The sequence below is a fragment of the Macaca thibetana genome, chromosome X (assembly GCF_024542745.1).
Source record: "Macaca thibetana thibetana isolate TM-01 chromosome X, ASM2454274v1, whole genome shotgun sequence".
NCBI lineage: Eukaryota > Metazoa > Chordata > Mammalia > Primates > Cercopithecidae > Macaca > Macaca thibetana.
Genome location: NC_065598.1, coordinates 60007796 through 60027240, shown reverse-complemented (window position 1 = coordinate 60027240; position 19445 = coordinate 60007796). Strand labels below are relative to the sequence as shown.

General features: G+C 42.0%; 1 protein-coding gene across 3 annotated transcripts in view; it reads left to right on the top strand.

Annotated features, from left to right (window-relative positions):
* ARHGEF9 (Cdc42 guanine nucleotide exchange factor 9) overlaps window positions 1-19445 on the top strand; it is a 179733-nt gene that overhangs the window by 21309 nt on the left and 138979 nt on the right. Inside the window, exon 1 of one of the 3 annotated variants that reach the window (XM_050776935.1) lies at window positions 3316-3752. The exons of 1 other annotated variant lie outside the window; for it this stretch is intronic. In XM_050776935.1, coding sequence (XP_050632892.1) covers window positions 3723-3752 — 30 coding nt within the window. In that variant the 5' untranslated portion in view covers window positions 3316-3722. Of the gene's footprint in view, window positions 1-3315; window positions 3753-19445 lie in introns of those variants that run through there. One more of the 3 variants, XM_050776929.1, reaches the window with a different exon arrangement.

Here is a 19445-nt window from a genome sequence, read left to right as displayed (position 1 = left end):
TATTTATCCTTTTTCACTACTGCACTCCACTCACTGGAGAATCAAGGGTTTGAATTTTTATCCCAGCTCAGCCACTAACTTTGTGACTTTGGGAGTTCCTTCCATTCCCTGGGGCTATATCTTCTCATCAGTAAAATGAGACTGTTGGAGGAAATAATCCTTACAATTATTAACGCCAACTCTGATATCTATGGATCAGTGATTTTTTAACACTCTTAGGTAGACAATTAGTATGTTCATTGTATGACTGGAGAACCTGAGTAACAGATAAGCTGGGACATGACTTTCTCTTCATTTTGCTCATGGCTCTCTACCAGAGTGGAGAACTGGTGCCTGGGTAGGTACCAGATAGGCTTCTGGGAGATCACAGGACTTCAAGAGAGTGAACACAGAGATTGTGGAAACCCCTTTTCCAGATTTCTATTGTCCTGTCCTGAATTCTTACTGGCTTCCAGGCCCTGTGCTAAGTACTTTCCTTAGACAAATTTATCACATCTTTGTAACAAACTTGTCAGCCCTATTCACAGATAAAAAAACTGTCAGGGCACAGAACATTGAATAATCTGCCCAAGTAAGTGGCAAAGTCAATAACTGAATACAATCCAAGTTGTTCTGACCTCAAAGATTATGTCCTACCAACTATATTATATCTCCTCTAACTACTCATATGGTTCTAGGCAAATAGGTGCTCAAGAAATAATGACCAGATTCAACAGCATCTGTTTACACTTCTGGGATCAACACCGGTTTGTTTGTTTGTTTGTTTGTTTGTTTGTTTTTTTGCAGGAGTCTCTAGGCACTTGTTTTTTTGCAGGAGTCCCTAGACTCTATATTAACACTGGCCTATTTGCATCCAGATCCATTCTCCCTCTTCTCCTGAAAATTACCTTTCTTAGATTTCCTTGCTTTCTCACTTATTTTGTCCAGTGGGATACATGTAAAGGAGATTAGTGGCTAGGAGGAAGGGAGAACCCAGGGTATTTCTCCCACCTCCTGTATCACAGAAGTGTTTTCTGGTGGTAGCTGTTTTCCTCCATGGCTCCAGCTCCTCTTGAACAACTCCTCCATTCATGGTACCTGCTTCCAATAGGCTGTCCAACCCGTGATTTTAGCTTCTGCATGATGTCATCTGTTATCCATCCATCCCTACGAGTGGTAGCAGCTTTCTGTGTTTGTTAAATGCTAGGTTGCTGCACCATCCTCTGTTTGACTTTTTAGCTCTGCAAGTGTAATGCATTAAATGCTCACAGTTTAAAAGACCTAGGGTGGTTTTTGTTTTCCTGATTGGACCATGACTGATACAGATACTTTCTACAATTCCAGGGCTACTCACATCACATAAATTGGTTTATATACTTCAGAGTACATATTAAAATCTCTAAATATTTTGCTTGTTTACGTATTTATTGTCTCCCTCTTCTCTAAGTAGACTGTAAGGTCCATGAGGAACTTTGTCTTGTATCCTGAGCATCTGTCCCAATGCCTGGCACATAGGGGCTAAATGATAATGTCAAATGAATGCATCCATCAAAAAATTCCAAGTTTTTATTGGGTATTTACTATGTGCCAGTCACCATTGTAGAAGATACAGAAATGAGTAATTCATTGCCACTGCTTCAAAAAACCATAATGCCATTTAAGTGAAAGGGGATAGTAAAATGTTCATATGACCATTGTGTTAGTTTGCTAGGGCTGTGCCATAACAAAATACCACAGACTGGGTGGCTTAAACAACAGAAATTGATTTTCTTATATTCCTGGAGGCCAGAAGTCTGAGAACAAGTTATCAGTGGGGTTGGGTCTTCTGAGGCCTCTCTCCTTGGCTTGATTTGTAGATAACTGTCTTCTACGAGTCCTCAGATTCTGAGGTACTGGGAAGGACTTCAACACATAAATTTTGGGGGAAAACAATTCAGCCCGTAACAACCAGGAAATAAAAAGATCATTTTTAATTGAGAGAGCAAAATCATAGTGCTACAGGAATCAAATGAAAGATGACAAAATCAGGGCCTGGACGTATTCCTGGAAAGCTTTCTAAAGGTGGTGTGCCTGGTGCCAGATCTTAAACAGTCATGACAATTTGAATGGGATGGTTGGCAGGGGAGGTGCATCCAAGATACTCAGCATGAGAGAAGGCCCAGAGATGGGAAAGTGAGAGAAAATTGTGGAATCACTGATGCCTGGGTTACGAGACTTGGGAGGGAAGTTGAAAGGTCACCCAGGGCAACCTCCCATTTAATTCAGGAATCCCTTGCCAAAGGGTCATTCAGCTTCTGCACCCATGATGGGGTGCTCATTAAGGTACTGCTTCTATCTTTAGCCAGCTCTGCCTGGAAAAAACAACAGGTTAGATGAAGTGCAGAAGTTGTGCTAAAAAGAAGAGGACAAATGAAGTTGTATGTGTAACAGGCCAGTGATGTCTTCATGCCAATTATCTCCAGGAACTTCTTTCTAATATCATACTTTGGGTGCAACCTCTGTTTTCACAATTCTGTCTTTGCCTGACCTGCTCTTCTAGTCAGGAGCCTTGGATTCTTGTCTTGTTAGGCTGTGCTACTTTGAGCAGATGTCTTTCAGTCTCTGGGCTTCAGTGTTCAAGTCTGTAACAGTGGCCAATTAAGAATCCCTGTTGCGTCCATCTCAGAGTTACTGTGAGGACTATAAGGGATAATAACAGATGTCAGTGTGACTGACAAAGTCAATTTTTAGCCTAAGCAAAGGTACCAGCCTGTGTTGTGTTCCCCAGAGTTGGGGGAATCCTAAAGAGGCGGGCGGTTTCTCCGTTTGCCTGTTTTGCTGATGTACATTCAACTCATTCTCAGCAAAATAAGCAAATGGAAAATTTGTCCATCAACAAGCTACCTTTCATGTTCCTAAAGGTATGAAGGAGAAGCCTGGAGTGGTGTGTGTGTGAGAGAGAGGGAGAGATAGTCGAAAGACGCTTGGAAAGCTGCAGAGGGTAAAGTCGAGGGTTTATCTTTTTATTATTATTATTATTATTATTTTTAATGTGACCTTACGCCCCATCCCTCTTCCAAACCTCCATTTATTTATCTGTAAAATGGAGATACTAATGCCTGCCTCTACAGGGTTGTTCTGAGAAGTGAAAGTAATGCAGATGAAAGCTCTAAGAGAGTACACAAAGAGAGAAGACCCTAGGGGAGTATGCAGAGGGAGGGCGGGGGAGGGAGGCGTTAGAGTGCTGGCATGGCTCCTTTGGGGCAGGATCTTATTATTCTGGAGATTGGCCCAACACCTCTGGTAACTTTGGAAAGGACTTTCCGCTGACTCGACACAATTGGGAAGCCCCACAATAAACAGCATCTAACTCCAGCGCAGCGGGAGGCAGGCAGAGGTAGCAGCTGCCTTCTTCTGGGCGGGCGGAGGCTATTCGCCCCCATCCTCTCCCTGCATCCCACCCCCACAGTTCTCAAGCCTTGGTGGGGGACAAAGGCAGCCCATTGGGAACCCCCACACTCGCACCTCTCCCTGCCAAGACCTCTAGGAGCAGCAGGGCGGAGAGACAGAGCCTGCCGGTTGGCATGGAACAACCTGACTGAAGGCGAGGTCCGGGGCGGAGGGGATTGGGCTGTAGGGTTGTGGAGGAGGGGAGGCGGAGGGGGCGCTGGGGCTCTCGCTTGCTTCAGCCCAGCCCTCCTAGTCAGCCCGCGACAACTCGCGCCAGCTCCGGGGCCTCAGAGAAGCCGGACTTCGCAAGCACCATGCAGTGGATAAGGGGAGGATCGGGAATGGTGAGTGCATGTAGCCTTGGCTTCCCTTGTTTGAGCCTATCAGTCCCCCAGCCCCACCTCCAGTTCCCCCAAGGAGCCACAACGCAGTGAGCACCCTGGCCTCTGCCCACCGCCCTAGCCGCCGTCCTTGAGACACCAGTGAGCTTGCTGTGGCCATTTTAGAAGTCCCTGCTCGCCCGCCTGCCCAGGAAACCCCCCTCCCATCCCCCTCCACTTTTCTATCTCCCTCTGAGATTAAGGTGGAATAGGGGTGGGGGCAGATGATGTTCCCAGGAACATCCCAGGGGTCACTTGGGAGGCCAGAGAGGGAAGGGGGATGGCAGAGGGCTTCTCTGGAAGCAGTGAAGCTCGCAGGAGGCTGACAAGCTGGCACGGGGTTGTGGGGGGGGGAGGGGACAGTCACAAAGCCTGGAATTGTGGAGGGGGCATTATGGGAGAGCTGCATGACTCCCCCCGCCCCCCGCCCTCAGCTAGATTTCCTGCAACTCCTTCCCCTGGTCAGCCCCAGGGCATGAGGGCTAGAGAGACACTTTCTCTCTCAGGAAGCTGCCTGAGGGGGCCCTGAAGCCCTTCCTTGTCTGGGCTGGGGTCACCCTGTCCACACTTGGGGCTTTGTCAAGGAGAGACAACTGCAGAAACCCACATTCTGGAAATGGGTTTGGGCCACAGTCAGTTAACAGAGCTCTTCTCTCCCTCTCAAGGAGTGTGTGCTTGTGTGTTTGTTTAGCATAATCCTCCAACAGTTCATTTTATGCCATGGTGTTCCCTTCTCCACCTGGAGACCTTGGAATGACTTCCTTTTGCAGAGAGGAAGTGGTGGCTGCATTTTGATGCCTCTCTGACTTAGCCAGGAGCAGCTTAAGCCTGCTTAGGTCCTCTGGGGAGTGGGAGGCCACCATGACTTTGTCCTCAGCTGGGAGGCATAAGCAAAAGGGCCTTAGAGGGCAGTTAGGTTGGGTCAGCAGGCACTGATGGCAATACAGCCCACACTTCTACACTGCCTCCCATGACACGCAGATGAAGGAAAGTAGCCTGAAGTGGTTGGGCAAAAACTGATATTTAACTCCTTTTTTGCTTTCATTGTGGAAGGGAGGAGGGAATCTGGTGTGGGCTAGGACTATATTCAGAGCACCTGTCCTCTTCCCTTCCTCAGAGTTTTGTTAGATCTCTGTTTCGGTGGCTCTTAAGGGCATCCAGTTCATATGCCTATGTACCAGGGTTTCAAGAGACCCTTCCTCTCAGACCTCCCTACTTCCCTGAGGTCCCGTTAAAGCTACATCAAATGTTTGTAGAACCAGAAAAGATTAGAGCAGGTAAAGACCTTAGAGTCCTTGCTGTCCAACCAGGAAAGCTGGGATCCAGAGAGTGGGAGAGACTTGCTCAGGGCCACAAACTCCTTGGAGGCAAAGCTGAGTCTAGCACTTGAGTCTCCTCACTGTCAGTCCTTCCCAACTGCTCCACCAATCATCTGTTCGAATGGTGCTGAAAGAGACAGAAAGGAACAGGGTCATGATCTTGGGAAAGGACTTTCTTCAGGATGATCTAGTGCCATTAAATTTACCTGAAAGCCGGGCACGGTGGCCCATGCCTGTAATCCCAGCACTTTGGGCGGGCGAGGCGGGTGGATCACCTGAGGTCAGGAGCTCAAGATGAGCCTAACATGGAGAAACCTCATCTCTACTAAAAAGAGAAAATTAGCTGGGTGTAGCGGCGCATGCCTGAGGCTGAGGCAGGAGAACCACTTGAACCCCGGAGACGGAGGTTACAGTGAGCCGAGATTGTGCCATTGCACTCCAGCCTGAGCAACAAGAGCGAAACTCCATCTCAAAAAAAAAAAAAAATTGCCTGAAAAAAACCCATGCCAGTCCTGGCATTTCTGGCAACTGGGAACTGGGTCAGGGTGAGACTTCCTTCCTCTTCCAAATATATTGAAGTATAGGGGCCCAGAGCCACTCATTAACAGCAGGTTAAATTAATGGAGAAATCTGAAATTTTGCCAACTGTGTATGAGAGAGAAAAGGGTCGCAGACATCTTGTGGAGACTACGTAATTAAGGATTGGTTGATGGGGAAAAATCTCATAATATTTTTAGAGGACTGAGGCAGTGAATATTATATGATGAAAGCATTTATTTAGCTCTTTACCAGAATGCAAGAGATGGGAGTAGTAAACTCTATTCTTGCCTGAGAGGCAGGGAACCTCTAAGTTTTGGCCTTGCCACTAATAGAAATCCTTTGGGCCTCAGATTTCTTACCTATTAAATGCGGATGTTAATAATCACCAAAATTCCTTCCAGGTCTTAGATTCTCAGATTCCTAGAAGTATGTATTGGATAAAATTTAACTAGTAGCTCATTATAAACAAATAGGGATTGTGTATCTAGCCACCATTTTATAATGTGGCTAGTTGAAAGGTCTTTGCTCCTTGTTCTTTAATTTGCAAGGTGCCCGAAGTACAAACTGAGCTTTTTATAACAGTGAGATTTCTTTTTAGAACATTTGACTGTAGTAACTTATTTCAAGTGTTACATGTAAATCATGGTCCTTGAACATAAAACATTGTTCAAGATTTTACAGAATAAAATCTGTCTCATAGATAGAGGATGTTAAACTGTGAGTTCACACTGGATGGTAAATTGTTATTTATTCATGGCTTCTTCCTGCAATGCCAGTTTGTGCTGGATTAGCCAGTATGCCTAAAGTGGAAAGAACACTGTTCTCAGAGTAACATATCTGAGGTTTAGGACCTGGCTTTTACATTTCTCAGTCCTGAAACTATTACCAGTTGTCAAACCTACGTTATTCTCAGTATTCTCTTACATAAAATGGGGATAAAGTGCCTTTTTATAGGTACTATCGGGTCATTAATTTATTCAACACAAATGTAGAGGATCTACTATGAATTGACACTGATCTAAGTTCAGGGGAGATCACAATGAAAAAAAAAATTCCTCACTTTCATGAAGCTCACATTCTAGTGTTTGGGAGGTTCATTAAACCATAATGGAAATGAATATACACTATGTCAGGAGATGGTAATCACTAGGAATAAAAATAAAACTTGTTAAGAGAATAGAGAGACATGGGAAGTTGGATGGTATCCATCAAAGCCTCACTAGTTAAGGAACATTTGAGCAAAGATGTGAAGGAAGTGCAGGAACAAACTCTGTGTATATGTTTAGGAGAAGAGGATTTTAGGCATAAGGAACATCCAGAAAGAACACAACTGGTTTGTTTAAAGAACAGCAAGGAGACCAGTGTCCTTGGGATAAAGAATTACTATGTGAAAGAAGGATAGATGAAGTCAGAGAGAAAACAGCCACTTTTATAGGGCATTATTCTGACTGAAATTGGGAGCCATTGAAAGGTTTAGAAGAGATGAGGGACATGATCTGACTTAAATTTTAACAGGAGACTAAATTGTAGTGGTACAAGGATGAGAACTGTGAGGAAGCCCAGGTTAGAAGTGATGGTTGCTTGGATCAGGGTGATAATGGTAGAGATGAGGTCTATATGAAATGACTGACATCATTGTTTATAGATGATAACGTGTCTTTCTCCTTTCTGATCACCTGCTTGGACCCTCAGATAGCTAAGAGTGGGGCCTGAAAGAACATAGAGTGGGTGTATACATGGAGGGGCATTTCATATCTAAGTCAATGTTCAAGTGATCTGTTTTTGGTCTTCTGACCATGTTAGGGCTAACTGAGACTTGGTTCTATGTGGATTACCAATAAATTAATATCTTGCTTTCTGGGATTCTGGAGAAGAAGTTTAAGTGTATTGTTAGCACCTCAAGGTTGTGGTATACCTACTGTTTATCTGTAATATCTGGAATGGATAATTTTTTATAGTCTTCTATATGAAAAAATTATTTTCAGTAATCATCAGTACTATTTATTATTTTCTTGATTTGTTCTTTAATTTTCAATTACCAAGGAAAACAATACATTTTAATGGTAAACATATTCAAATTCAAAATTTATCTCATGTATAAACTACAATGTGCACTCTCTAAACAGAAGTATTACACCTTTCAGTTTTCATTGTTTCACTGTTTTAGATTTTAAGCACACATAAAACTACAATTGGTCACAGGAATGACAGAATTGAAGTGACCCACATTCTGTTTCTTTGTCTTTATAATCACTACGTTATTATTGTTTACTTTCAACCTACTATGTAAATGCTGAAACATATAGTACCAGAGGGATTACAGACACAAAACTGACCTAAAGCTCTCTTGAATGATTTTGAACCTTTACAAACTGAAATGAGCTGAACGAACACTTGTAGTTACAACTGTGTGCGTCATGGACCAATGATGTAACTGGGAGTTCTCTGAGTCAACTTCCATGTAGAATAAAGTGTCGATTAAAGGATAAATAAAAAGATGCTAATTTCAAGCTTCATATATATTATTAAAAGTCAATAGTAACCACAACAATTGTTTAAAACTTTGACCAACCAAATTTTGTTTTGTTTTTTTTTTTTTGTTGTTGTTGTTCGTTTGTTGTTTTAAGGAAGGAATGTTTTATTTCTAATGTTGTTTAAAATTGCTGGTGCATGGTGATAGAAAACACTTTGACTTTTAGTCTTAAAAATTTTTTTCTGTAGCTAGTGTACTCTTATTGCCTGCACCCTGGGTTGTCTGCTCCCATTGCCACATCTTTGGTGTGCCACCACTCTGGATAAGAATATGGAATTGTGGACCAATTCCATGCCAAATGCCATATGAACTGTGTAAGAGTCATATATGACTCTGTGGCAATCTCTCCAGATGGAAGGACCAACTGCAAGGCTTAACAGCTGATTTTACTTTATTCAGCTATGAATAACAGAAGAATATCTATACTGACTTAAAACACACAGGTTTTATTTTTTCACATAAAAAAATCAGGAAACAGGCGTACCTACCTGAGCCACTATGGCAGCTTCAGGAAGTTTTTAGAGACTTTTCTCCTCTATCATCCATAGCACTTGGCTTCCATTATTCATAGTCCAAGATGAGTGCTAAAGCTCAAGAAAATCTATTAACATTCATAATTTCAGAAGGCAAAAAAGAAGGAAAAGTTCTTGACCCCTCCTTTTTAAGAAGTCTTCCTAGAAGTCCTATTTAATACTTCTACTTATGTTTCATTGAAGAACTGTGTCACATGGCTGCTGCTAGCTGCAAGGGAAGCTAGGAAATGCAGTTATATAAACTAGGTGGCAAATGTACACCTAAAATTTGGGAATGGTGTTTCTAATACAGAGGAAGAAGGGAAGAATGATGTTTTTGGGAGATAACCGGAAGTCATTGTCATGATTAGTTGAACTGTATGCCTGCGATTGTAGAAACACAGAATCTAAGGGCTTGTACTCAGCTTTGGACTGTGGGCCAAAGCCTGATAGATGTTGCTAATAGTAAAAATGCTGCCATCAATCTTGTGAAGGATCAATAAAGACTTGACATATCCTAGTCCTCCTATGCTTCCTACTAGTAACAATCTTTTTGTGAAACTAGATGGATGGTTATATGGTTTTGCTGTGTCCCCACCCCCTTCTCATCTTGAATTGTAGTTCCCATAATCCCCATGTGTCATGGATAGGACCTGGTGGAAGGTAATCAAATCATGGGGTCAGTTACCCTCATGCTGTTCTCATGATAGTAAGTGAGTTCTCAAAAGATCTGATGGTTTTATAAAGGGCAGTTCCCCTGCACAGGCTCTCTTGTCTGCCACCATGTAAGATGTGCCCGTGCTCCTCCTTCACCTTCTGCCATGATCGTGAGGCCTCCCCACCCATGTGGAACTGTGAGTCCATTAAACCTATTTTTCTTTACAAATTACCCAGTATCTGGTATTTCTTCATAGCAATATGAAAATGATCTAATACAGTAAATTGGTACCAGTAGAGTGGGATACTGCTATTAAGACACCCCAAAATGTGGAAGCAACTTTGGAACTGGGTAATGGGCAGAGGTTGGAACACCTTGCAGGGCTCAGAAGAAGACAGAAAGATGTGGAAAAGTTTGGAGCTTCCTAGAGAATGGTTTAGGCCTTAGGTTTAGGGCCTGGCTTTTACATTTCTCAGTCCTGAAACTATTACCAATTGTCAAACCTACTTTATTCTCAGTATTCTCTTACATTAAATGGGGATAAAGTGCCTTTTTATAGGTACTTTTGGGTTATTAATTTATTCAACACAAATGTAGAGGATCTACTATGAATTGACACTGATCAATGACTGAAGGGTTTTGACCAAAAAGTCCAGGCTAAGGTGGTCTCAGATGGAGATGAGGAACTTATTGAGAACTGGAGCAAAGGTGATTCTTGCTTTACTTTAGCAAAGAGACTGGCAGCATTTTGCCCCTGCCATAGAGATCTGTGGAACTTTGAACTTGAGAGAGATGATTTAGGGTATCTGGTGGAAGAAATTTCAAAGCAGCAAAGCATTCAAGAGAAGACTTGGGTGCCCTTAAAAGCATTCTGTTTTATTAATTCACAAAGATATGGTTTGGAATTAGAACTTATGTTTAAAAGGGAAGCAGAGCATAAAAGTTTGGAAAATTTGCAGCCTGGCAATGCAATAGAAAACAAAAACCCATTTTCTGGGGGAGAAATTGAAGCTGGCTGCAGAAATTTGCATAAGTAACAAGGGGCCAAATGTTAATTGCCAAGACAATGAGGAAAATGTCTGCAGGGCATGTCAGAGGGCTTCACAGCAGCCCTTCCCATCAAATGCCTGGAGGTCTAGGAGGAAAAAATGGTTTCATGGGCCAGCCCAGGGCCTTGCTGCTTTGTAAGGTCTTGGGACTTGGTGCCCTGCATCTCAGCTGTGGCTAAATGGGGCCAATGTAGAGCTCAGACCATTGCTTCAGCGGGTACAAGCCCCAAGCCTTGGCAGGTTATACATGATGTTGGGCCTGTGGGTACACACGAGTCAAGAATTGAGGTTTGGGAACCTCTGCCTAGATTTCAGAGGATGTATGGAAATGCCTGGATGTCCAGGAAGGAGTTCAGTGCAGGAGTGGAGCCCTCATGGAGAACCTCTGCTCAGGCAGTGTGGAAGGGAAATGTGGGGTTGGAGCTCCCACACAGAGTCCCCACTGGGGTACTGCCTAGTAAAGTTGTAAGAAGAGGGCCACTGTCCTCCAGACCCCAGAATGATAGATTCGACAGCTTGCACTGTGTGCCTGGAAAAGCCACAGACAATGCCAGCCATGAAGGCAGCCTGGAGGGGGCTGTACCCTGCAAAGCTAGAGGGGCAGATTTGCCCCAGCCTGTGGGAGTCCACCCACAGAGTGGACCTGATGTGAGACATGGAGTCAAAGGAGATTATTTTGGAGCTTTAAGATTTGACTGCTTCACTGGATTCTGGACTTGCATGGAACCTGTAACTCCTTCATTTTGGTCAATTTATCCCATTTGGAACAGGCGTATTTACCCAATGTCTTTGTATCTAGGCATCTTTATGTCTATAATTTCATTGTATCTAAGAAGTAACTAACTTGCTTTTTATTTTCCAGGCTCATAGGCAGAAGGGACTTGCCTTTTCTCAGATGAGACTTTGGACTTGGACTTTTGAGTTAATGCTGGAGTGAATTAAGACTTTGGGGGACTGTTGGAAGGGCATGATTGTGTTCTGAAATGTGAGGACATGAGATTTCAGAGGGGCCAGTGGTGGAATGTTATGGTTTGGCTGTGTCCCCACCCAAATCTCATCTTTAATTGTAGTTCCCATAATCCCCATGTGTCATGGAAGGGACCTGGGGAGGTAATTGAATCATGGGGACAGTCACCTTCATGATGTTCTTGTGATAGTGCCTGAGTTCTCACAAGATTTGATGGTTTTATAAGGGGCTTTTTATTCTCTTTGCTCTACACTTCTCCTTGCTGCCTCCATGTGAAGAAGGATGTGTTTGCTTCCCCTTCTGCCATAATCATGTTTCCTGAGGCCTCCCCAGCCAATGCTAAACTGTGAGTCAATTACACTTCTTTCATTTATAAATTGCCCAGTCTTAGGTATGTCTTTATTAGCAGTATGAGAATGGGCTAATACATGACATGCTTCATGGAGATAGGGGATGCAAAATAGAGCAGTGTTTCTGGATGATTTAGGGGAAGGAGATGACTAGTACAGTAGTATAGTCTCAGCCCTGATGAGTTTCAGATGCTTGGACAGTCTTACATTGTAGATATCTAATAGGCAGTTGGTGATCAGATATTGAGCTCAGAAGGGATTGGGAGGCATTGATGACAGTTGAAGTTCTGAGGGTAGATGAACTACCTAACATTTAAAAGTGCTGTACAGCCTGGGAAAGTGAGAGGTAGGAGCAGAACTTGAACCTCCTTTTTTAATTCTCCTAACCTAGAACAGACCCAGTCCACTGTTATCTACTTTCTAAAATTTACATGTCAGCACTATTGTTTCAGGCTTTACTTTCTGCAGTACTTGTGTTGCTTCTGGAGTGCCTGAGCTATAATGTCCAAGTTGGATGACCTTGGGGATAATCTAGCTCAACTCTTTAGATCAGGGGTCAACAAACTATATAGCCTGCTGACCAAATCTAGCCAACAAGCTAAGAATGATTTTTACATTTTTAAATTGCTAGGAAAATATCAAATGAAGAATAGTGTTTGGTGGTACAAGTATATGAAATTATAATGAAATTCAAATTTCAGCATCCATAAATAAACTTTCATTGGAACACAGCCATGCCCATTCATTTGCTTATTGTGTGTGGCTGCCTTTGTTATACAAAAGCAGAGTTGAGTAGTTGTGACAGAGACCATATGGCCCCCAAAGCTTAAAAAATTCAGTATTTGGCCCTTTACAGAAAAGGTTTGCAGACTGCTGGCTCCGAGCCCTAGGGTTACCATGGCAGTGCCTTGGGGAGGGGGAGAAAGGAGCAGGAAGGAGTGTGGATCTCTCACCTCTGGTCTACAGCACCTGGGCTTTTGCTTTATACATTGGATTGTTGCTTAAGATTTTGGAAAAAGGGGGTTTTTCTTATCCTGTATTCCCTCCATCCCCCACACAAAATGTTTGAATACTACTCATTTTATAGATTGTGAACAGTGAAGTTCAGAAAAGGAGAGTGCTTTACCCAAGACCATGCAGCTGCTCAGTCACTGGAATAAGAACCCACAGATCTGAATTCTCCATTGAGTGTGCTTCTTCTGTGAGGTAAATTTAGTAGGGCCAAGGGAAGGGAAGCTCACCTGTTATGCATGTGCCAGTTATATTAAATGTTATCCCAATCAATCCTCACATTAACCCCTACAAAATTAGCCCCTTAATGTCTACATGTGTTTATGTGTTAGTTTATAAATCCATGCAACAGATATTCACTGAGCATCTACTATGTGTCAGGTACTCTTCTATCCACTGGAGATGTGGCAGGGAACAAAACAAAAAAATGTCTCTATCTTCCCAGAATTCATAGCCTAGTCCAGCTTGGAAACAGGAATAGACAGCTTAGGCATCTCTCTCAGGGTTAAACAAAGGGCAACATAAGATTTCAAATCCAAATCTATTTGTTTGCAAAAGGCTTACTCTTTGCACAACCCACTTATCCACCCATGACCCATCTACTCCCCGTTCCTCTATGTGCCTCTCATTCACCCACTGATCCACTCACCTATACACACATCCTCTCATTCACCCATCAATTCCTCCACCTATCCATCCATCCATCTATCCATCTGTTCATCTGTCCAATTTATTTATTGATCATTTACAAATTGCTGGGTGCCGGGGATACTGTCTCAGTATCACTAGCTTTTACTCTTCTGCCTTGGCTCTGGCCACTTATTGTTTGTGTGGTCCTGGGCATCCCACTTGACTCCTTAGTATCCTTATCTTTAAAGGTGGGAAGATAGTAGTGCATACCTATTTCATAGCATACTTGTAAGGATGAAATGAGTGAATACATGCAAAACACCTCGAACAATGCCTGATACAGAGTAAAAGTCATATAAATATTTGTTGTTATTATTTTACATTTCCTTCAGAGTCAGAGCCCATTCTAGTTGGTTCAGAAACACAGCTTTATTTTATTACTGACTAATCATGTTGCATTCCTCAGGGTCCTTTCAAGTTAATCTGCGAAATAAATTTATGTCAATACTAAAGAAGTCAATTATGTTTCCTCTCCCATGTAATAAATTCATGACAAATATTATGTCTTTATCCTGAATAGTTAATACATGTGTAGAGTATAAAACTCAGAGTAGGGAAGGTAATGTGGTGAAAAATAAGTCTCCCTTCTTCCCTTCATCCTGTTACCTGGTCCTTTTCCCCAGCAGCAGCCCCAGATATCAGGCTCTTAGGTGTTCATGCTGGGATATTCTGAGCTTTCATGAGCATATACCTAAGTACACAGAAACAAACACACACTTTCTTCATGCATATAGTAGCATATTCTTACATTGTTATAGTTAGCTATTTTTTAATTAACAATATGTCTTGGAGATTATTATATATCAGTACAAGTAGAGAGCCTTCCTTTTGTATGGCTACATAGGATTCCATTGTGTCCTCTGTTGATGGTGAATTGGGTTGTCTCCAGTCATTAGACATGATGAACAAGGCTGAAAATGGATGTTTAGCTAGAAGCTATGATTTCTGAGGCACTGTACTGGACGGAGGTGTGGGAGAGTCAAAGGAAGATGTGGCTTATGTCTTCAAGGAGCTTAGGATTGAGTAGGGGGGAAATAAAGACAGGCTGGACTAAATGCTTTAGGAATGTATAAAGAAGATAATGTAAGAAAATAGGGGAGCAAGAATGTGGTGGGTGAGGGGTTCAGGGTATTGAGTAGGGCTTCCAAGAGACAGTGTTTAAATATACTTTTTATTTTATTTTTTATTTTTATTTTTTTTCTTCTAATTTTTATTTCAGGTTCAAGGAGTATGTGTACCAGTTTGTTATATGGGCAAATTGTGTGTCATGGGGTTTGATGTATAGATTATTTCTTCACCTAGGTAATAAGCATATTACTCGATAGGTAGTTTTTCAGTCCTCACCCTCCTCACATCCTTCACCCTCAAGTAGGCCTCAATGTCTATTGTTCCATTCTTTGTGTCCATGTGTACTCAGTGTTTATCTCACGCTTGTAAGTCAGAACATGCAGTACTTGGTTTTCTGTTTCTGTGTTAATTCGCTTAGGATAATGACCTCCAGCTCCATCCATGTTGCCACAAAGGACATGTTCTTGCCTTTTTATGGCTGTGTAGTATTCCATGGTGTATATGTACCATATTTTCTTTATCCAATCCACTGTCATGGGCATCTAGGTTGATTTTATGTCTTTGCTATTGTGAATAGTGCTGTGATGAACATACATGTGCATATATCTTTATGGTAGAATGATTTATATTCCTTTGGCTATATACCCAGTAATGGGATTGCTAGGTTAAATAGTATCTCTGTTTTAAGTTCTTTGAGAAATCTCCAAACTGCTTTCCACAGTGGCTTAACTAGTTTACATTCCCAACAGTGTATAAGTGTTGCCTTTTCTCTGCAACCTCATTAGCATTTGTTATTTTTTGACTTCTTAATAATAGGTATTCTGACTGGTGTGCGATGGTATCTCATTGTGGTTTTGATTTGCATTTCTCTAGTGATTAATTATGTTGAATATTTTTTCATATGCTTGTTGGTCACATGTATGTCTTCTTTTGAGAAATGTCTGTTCATGTCCTTTGCTCATTTTTTAATGAGGTTGTATTTTTTTTGCTTGTTGATTTGTATGAGTTCCTTGTAGATTCTGGATATTAGAAATTTGTTAGATACATAGTTTGTAAACATTTTCTCCCATTCTGTAGGTTGTCTGTTTACTCTGTTTCTTTTGCTGTGCAGAAGCTCTTTAGTTTAATTAGGTTGCATATGCCAATTTTTGTTTTTGTTGCAATTGCTGTTGGTGTCTTTGTCATGAAATCTTTTCCAGGGCCTATGTCCAGAATAGTGTTTTCTATGTTATCTTCTAGGGTTTTTATATAAACTGCATTTTTACAGCCTTTCACATAGCACGGTTGCTTGGGATGGGGAGTAGGCATGGTAGGTGAAGCATGAGATGTTTCAAGCAGAGGGTACAACATAAGATAAAGAATCAAGACATTAAAGGAATCATAAGTTCTGGAAATAGTACATTAGTGTTCTGGTGTGGCTGGAGCCTGTAATTCTGGAAATGTGTACTGGGGCTAGAACAAGAAGAGCTCAGAAGCTTTGCCTGGTAGAAAGGATAATGACATGATGAAACAAAGTAGTGGAGGATTCCTTTGGCGACACAGGACACCAGCAGAGCGAACTGGAAAAGGAGAGGGGTTGCATTTGACAACCAGAGGCAAATTCCACAGATATTATGATAGGCAATCTCAAATACTCTGACTGAAATGAATGTCTGTTGTAGAAATTTCTTGGGAAAAAAAGTATGATTAAAAGTCAGATGGACCTGGGTTTGAGTCCTGCCTCCACCAGCAGCTATCACTATATGTCCTTGGCCAAATTGCTAAACCTCTCTGAACTTCAGGATCCTTATCAATTAAATGAGGATAATATCCTGTATTAGTAAAGGTTCTTTAGAGAAATAAAACCAATAGAATGGATGGGTGAATGGATAAGTAGATAGATAGATAGATAGATAGATAGATAGACAGACAGACAGACAGACAGACAGACAGATAGACAGACAGACAGATAGATAGATAGATAGATAGATATTATAATGGATTTGCTCATGATTATGGAGTCTGAGAAGTCCTAAGATCTGCATTCTGCAAGCTCAAGTCCCAGGAGAGCCAATGTGTAGGTGTAGCCCTAGTATGAAGGCCTGAGAACCAGAAGAACTGATAGTGTGAATGCCAGTCTGAAAGCCGTCAGGCTTGCGACACAAGAAAAATTGATGTTTCAGTCCAAGTCTTAAGGCTAGAAAAAACCAATGTCCCAGCTCAAGCAGTCAGGTAGGAGGAATTCCCTTTCACTAGGCCTTTTTGTTCTATTCATATCTTCAACTGATTGGATGGGAGCTCATCCACATTGTGGAGGGCAATCTTCTTTACTTTGTCTACTAATTCAAATGTTAATTGCATCTGGAAAAGTCCTCATAGACACACCCAGAGTAATGTTTGATCAAATATCTGGGCACCCTGTGGCTCAGCCAAGTTGATACATTAAAATTAACTATCACATAGCCTTCGCTTATCTTCCCAGTCTGCTGTGAGAATCAGATGATTGAGTAGGTATAGATGGGAAAGTGCTGTGTGAACTGCGCTACTCTGTATCAATGTCGGGAGTAATCATTATTCCTGACAGGACAGAGGAGACACACACTTGGGTGGGCAGAGTATGGTCTTTTCCACTTCCCTGAATTCATACCTTAGAAGATCATACCTTCTCCTCCTCTGAGTGCTAAGAAATCCAATAGGAATTTTATTCACAAGGAACAATCCCTCCTGCCCCAATCCAAGACTTCCTGGATTCTGTGCTGGAAAAAAGACTGAGAAAAACACCAAACAGTCCTGACATAATGTGAGGAGCTTCTTCTTAAGATATCATTGCTTTGTAAAGTTTTCATATGATGCTGATGTGTGTGTGTGTGTGTGTGTGTGTGTGTGTGTGTGTTAGAATGTGGTTAGTTCTGTAAGTGATTAAGCTGCTAGATGATGGAAACTGGACAGTGGAGGAGAGAAATGCATTTAGCTATCTCTAAAAGATCCTATTGCCATGAGGAGATATACTGTCAAAGGGTCAGCCTAGCACACCAGGGAAATGACATTTCAGCTGAGTCAGTTGTGTAGAGACTTGGGGAAAGATCCTGACACATTTGGATTACAATTTTAAAAAGGAAGAGACAGTGAGGCTTATGGGAAGTTGAGGGGAGCCAGCAGGAATAGCACATGCAAAGGCCTTCAGGTTGAAGCAACTTGGTACACTTGAGAGACAGAAAGAAGGCTAGTGTGACTGACACAGTGAGAGAGCGAGACAAGTGGCATGACAGGAGGGTAGAGAGTAAGGCAGAGACCAGCTCACAAAGAACCTTGTAAGCCCAAGGAAAGTATGAATTGGCTATACTCAAAGTCAGTGTGGTTCAGTGGTCAATAGCACAGACTCTGAAACCATACTCCCTGGGTTCAAATTCTGACTGTGTCACTTCTTAGCTATGTGACCTTGAGAATGTTACCGAATCTGTGCCTCAGTAATGCCCTCTGAAAAGTGAGGAAAATAATGACACTATTCATCCTGTTATTGTGAGGATTAAGTGAGTTAACATGCTCACAGTGTGCATGGCAGTACTGGGCACATGGCAAGCATTATTTATTTTAAACACAATAGGAAGTGTTCAAAGGAGTGGAATGATATGGTCTGCTTTGTGATACAAGAAAAGGACTTTTGCATATGGCCCTGTAGAGAATGGATAGGAGATGGTGAAAGCAGAGATGGTAAGCCCAATTGAGTGGCTGCTGCAAAAATCCATTCAGCTATTTGAGTTGGATAGAGGAGGGAAGACCGACATCCATTTTTGAAATAAAATCAATGGGACTTGCTGGTGAATTAATTCAGAGACATATAAGACAGATGACCCCTAGCTTTCTGGCTCTGCCACAGACCAGCTGTGTAATTTTGAGCAAGTGACTTAACCTGTTTAAGCTTCAGTTTCCATATTTATTAGTGAGGTTTCTCCGGAGAAACAGAGCCAATAAGTTATGTACATACATAGAGAAAGAGAGATTTATTTTAAGGAGTTGACTCACAGAGTTTTGGTGGTGCAAGTCCAAAATCTGCAGGGTAGGTAGGCAGGCTGGAGACCCAGGGAAGAGTTGCAGTAAGAGTCCAAAGGCAGTCTGCTGGCAGAATTCCTTCTTGCTCAGGGAAGGTCAGTCTTTAATTCTATTAAGATCTTCAGGTCGGACATGGTGACTCATGACTGTAATCCCAGCAGTTTGGGAGGCTGAGGCAGGTGGATCACTTGAGGTCAGGAATTAAAGACCAGCCTGGCCAATATGGTGAAACCCTGTATCTACTCAAAATACAAAAATTAGCCGGGCACGGTGGTTCATGCCTGTAATTCCAGCCACTCAGGAGGCTGAGGTATGAGAATCGCTTGAACCTGGGAGGCAGAGGTTGAAGTGGGTCGAGATCATGCCACTGCACTCCAGCCTGGATGATGGAATGAGACTCTGTCTCAAAAAAAAATAATAATAATAAGTTCTTCAACTGATTGGATGAAGCCCACCTACATTATGCAGGGTATTCTGGCTTACTCAAAGTCCACCAATTTAAATGTAAATCTCATCTATTAAAATACCTTGACAGAAATATCCAGAATAATCGACCAATTATCTGGGCACTGTGGCTCAGCCAAGTTGACACATAAAATTGATCATCATGCCTTGCCTATGAAACCGGAATAATGATAATATCCAGTCACTGGTACTATTGTTTTGAGTATGAAATATTAATTTAAATGAATAATATTCATTTAAAGCACTTGGTACAGTGTCTTTCATATAGCAAGGGCTCAATTAACGATAGCCTTTACTATTTCAATGTAATAATAATCCTTCACATTCATTTGGTATTTCATATTTTCAAAGTACTTTCACAAGATATACAAATGGTCAGCAAATATATGAAAAAATGCTCAATGTGACTAATCATCAGGGAAATGCAAACTAAAACCACAATGAGATACAGCCTTACTCAGCCAGA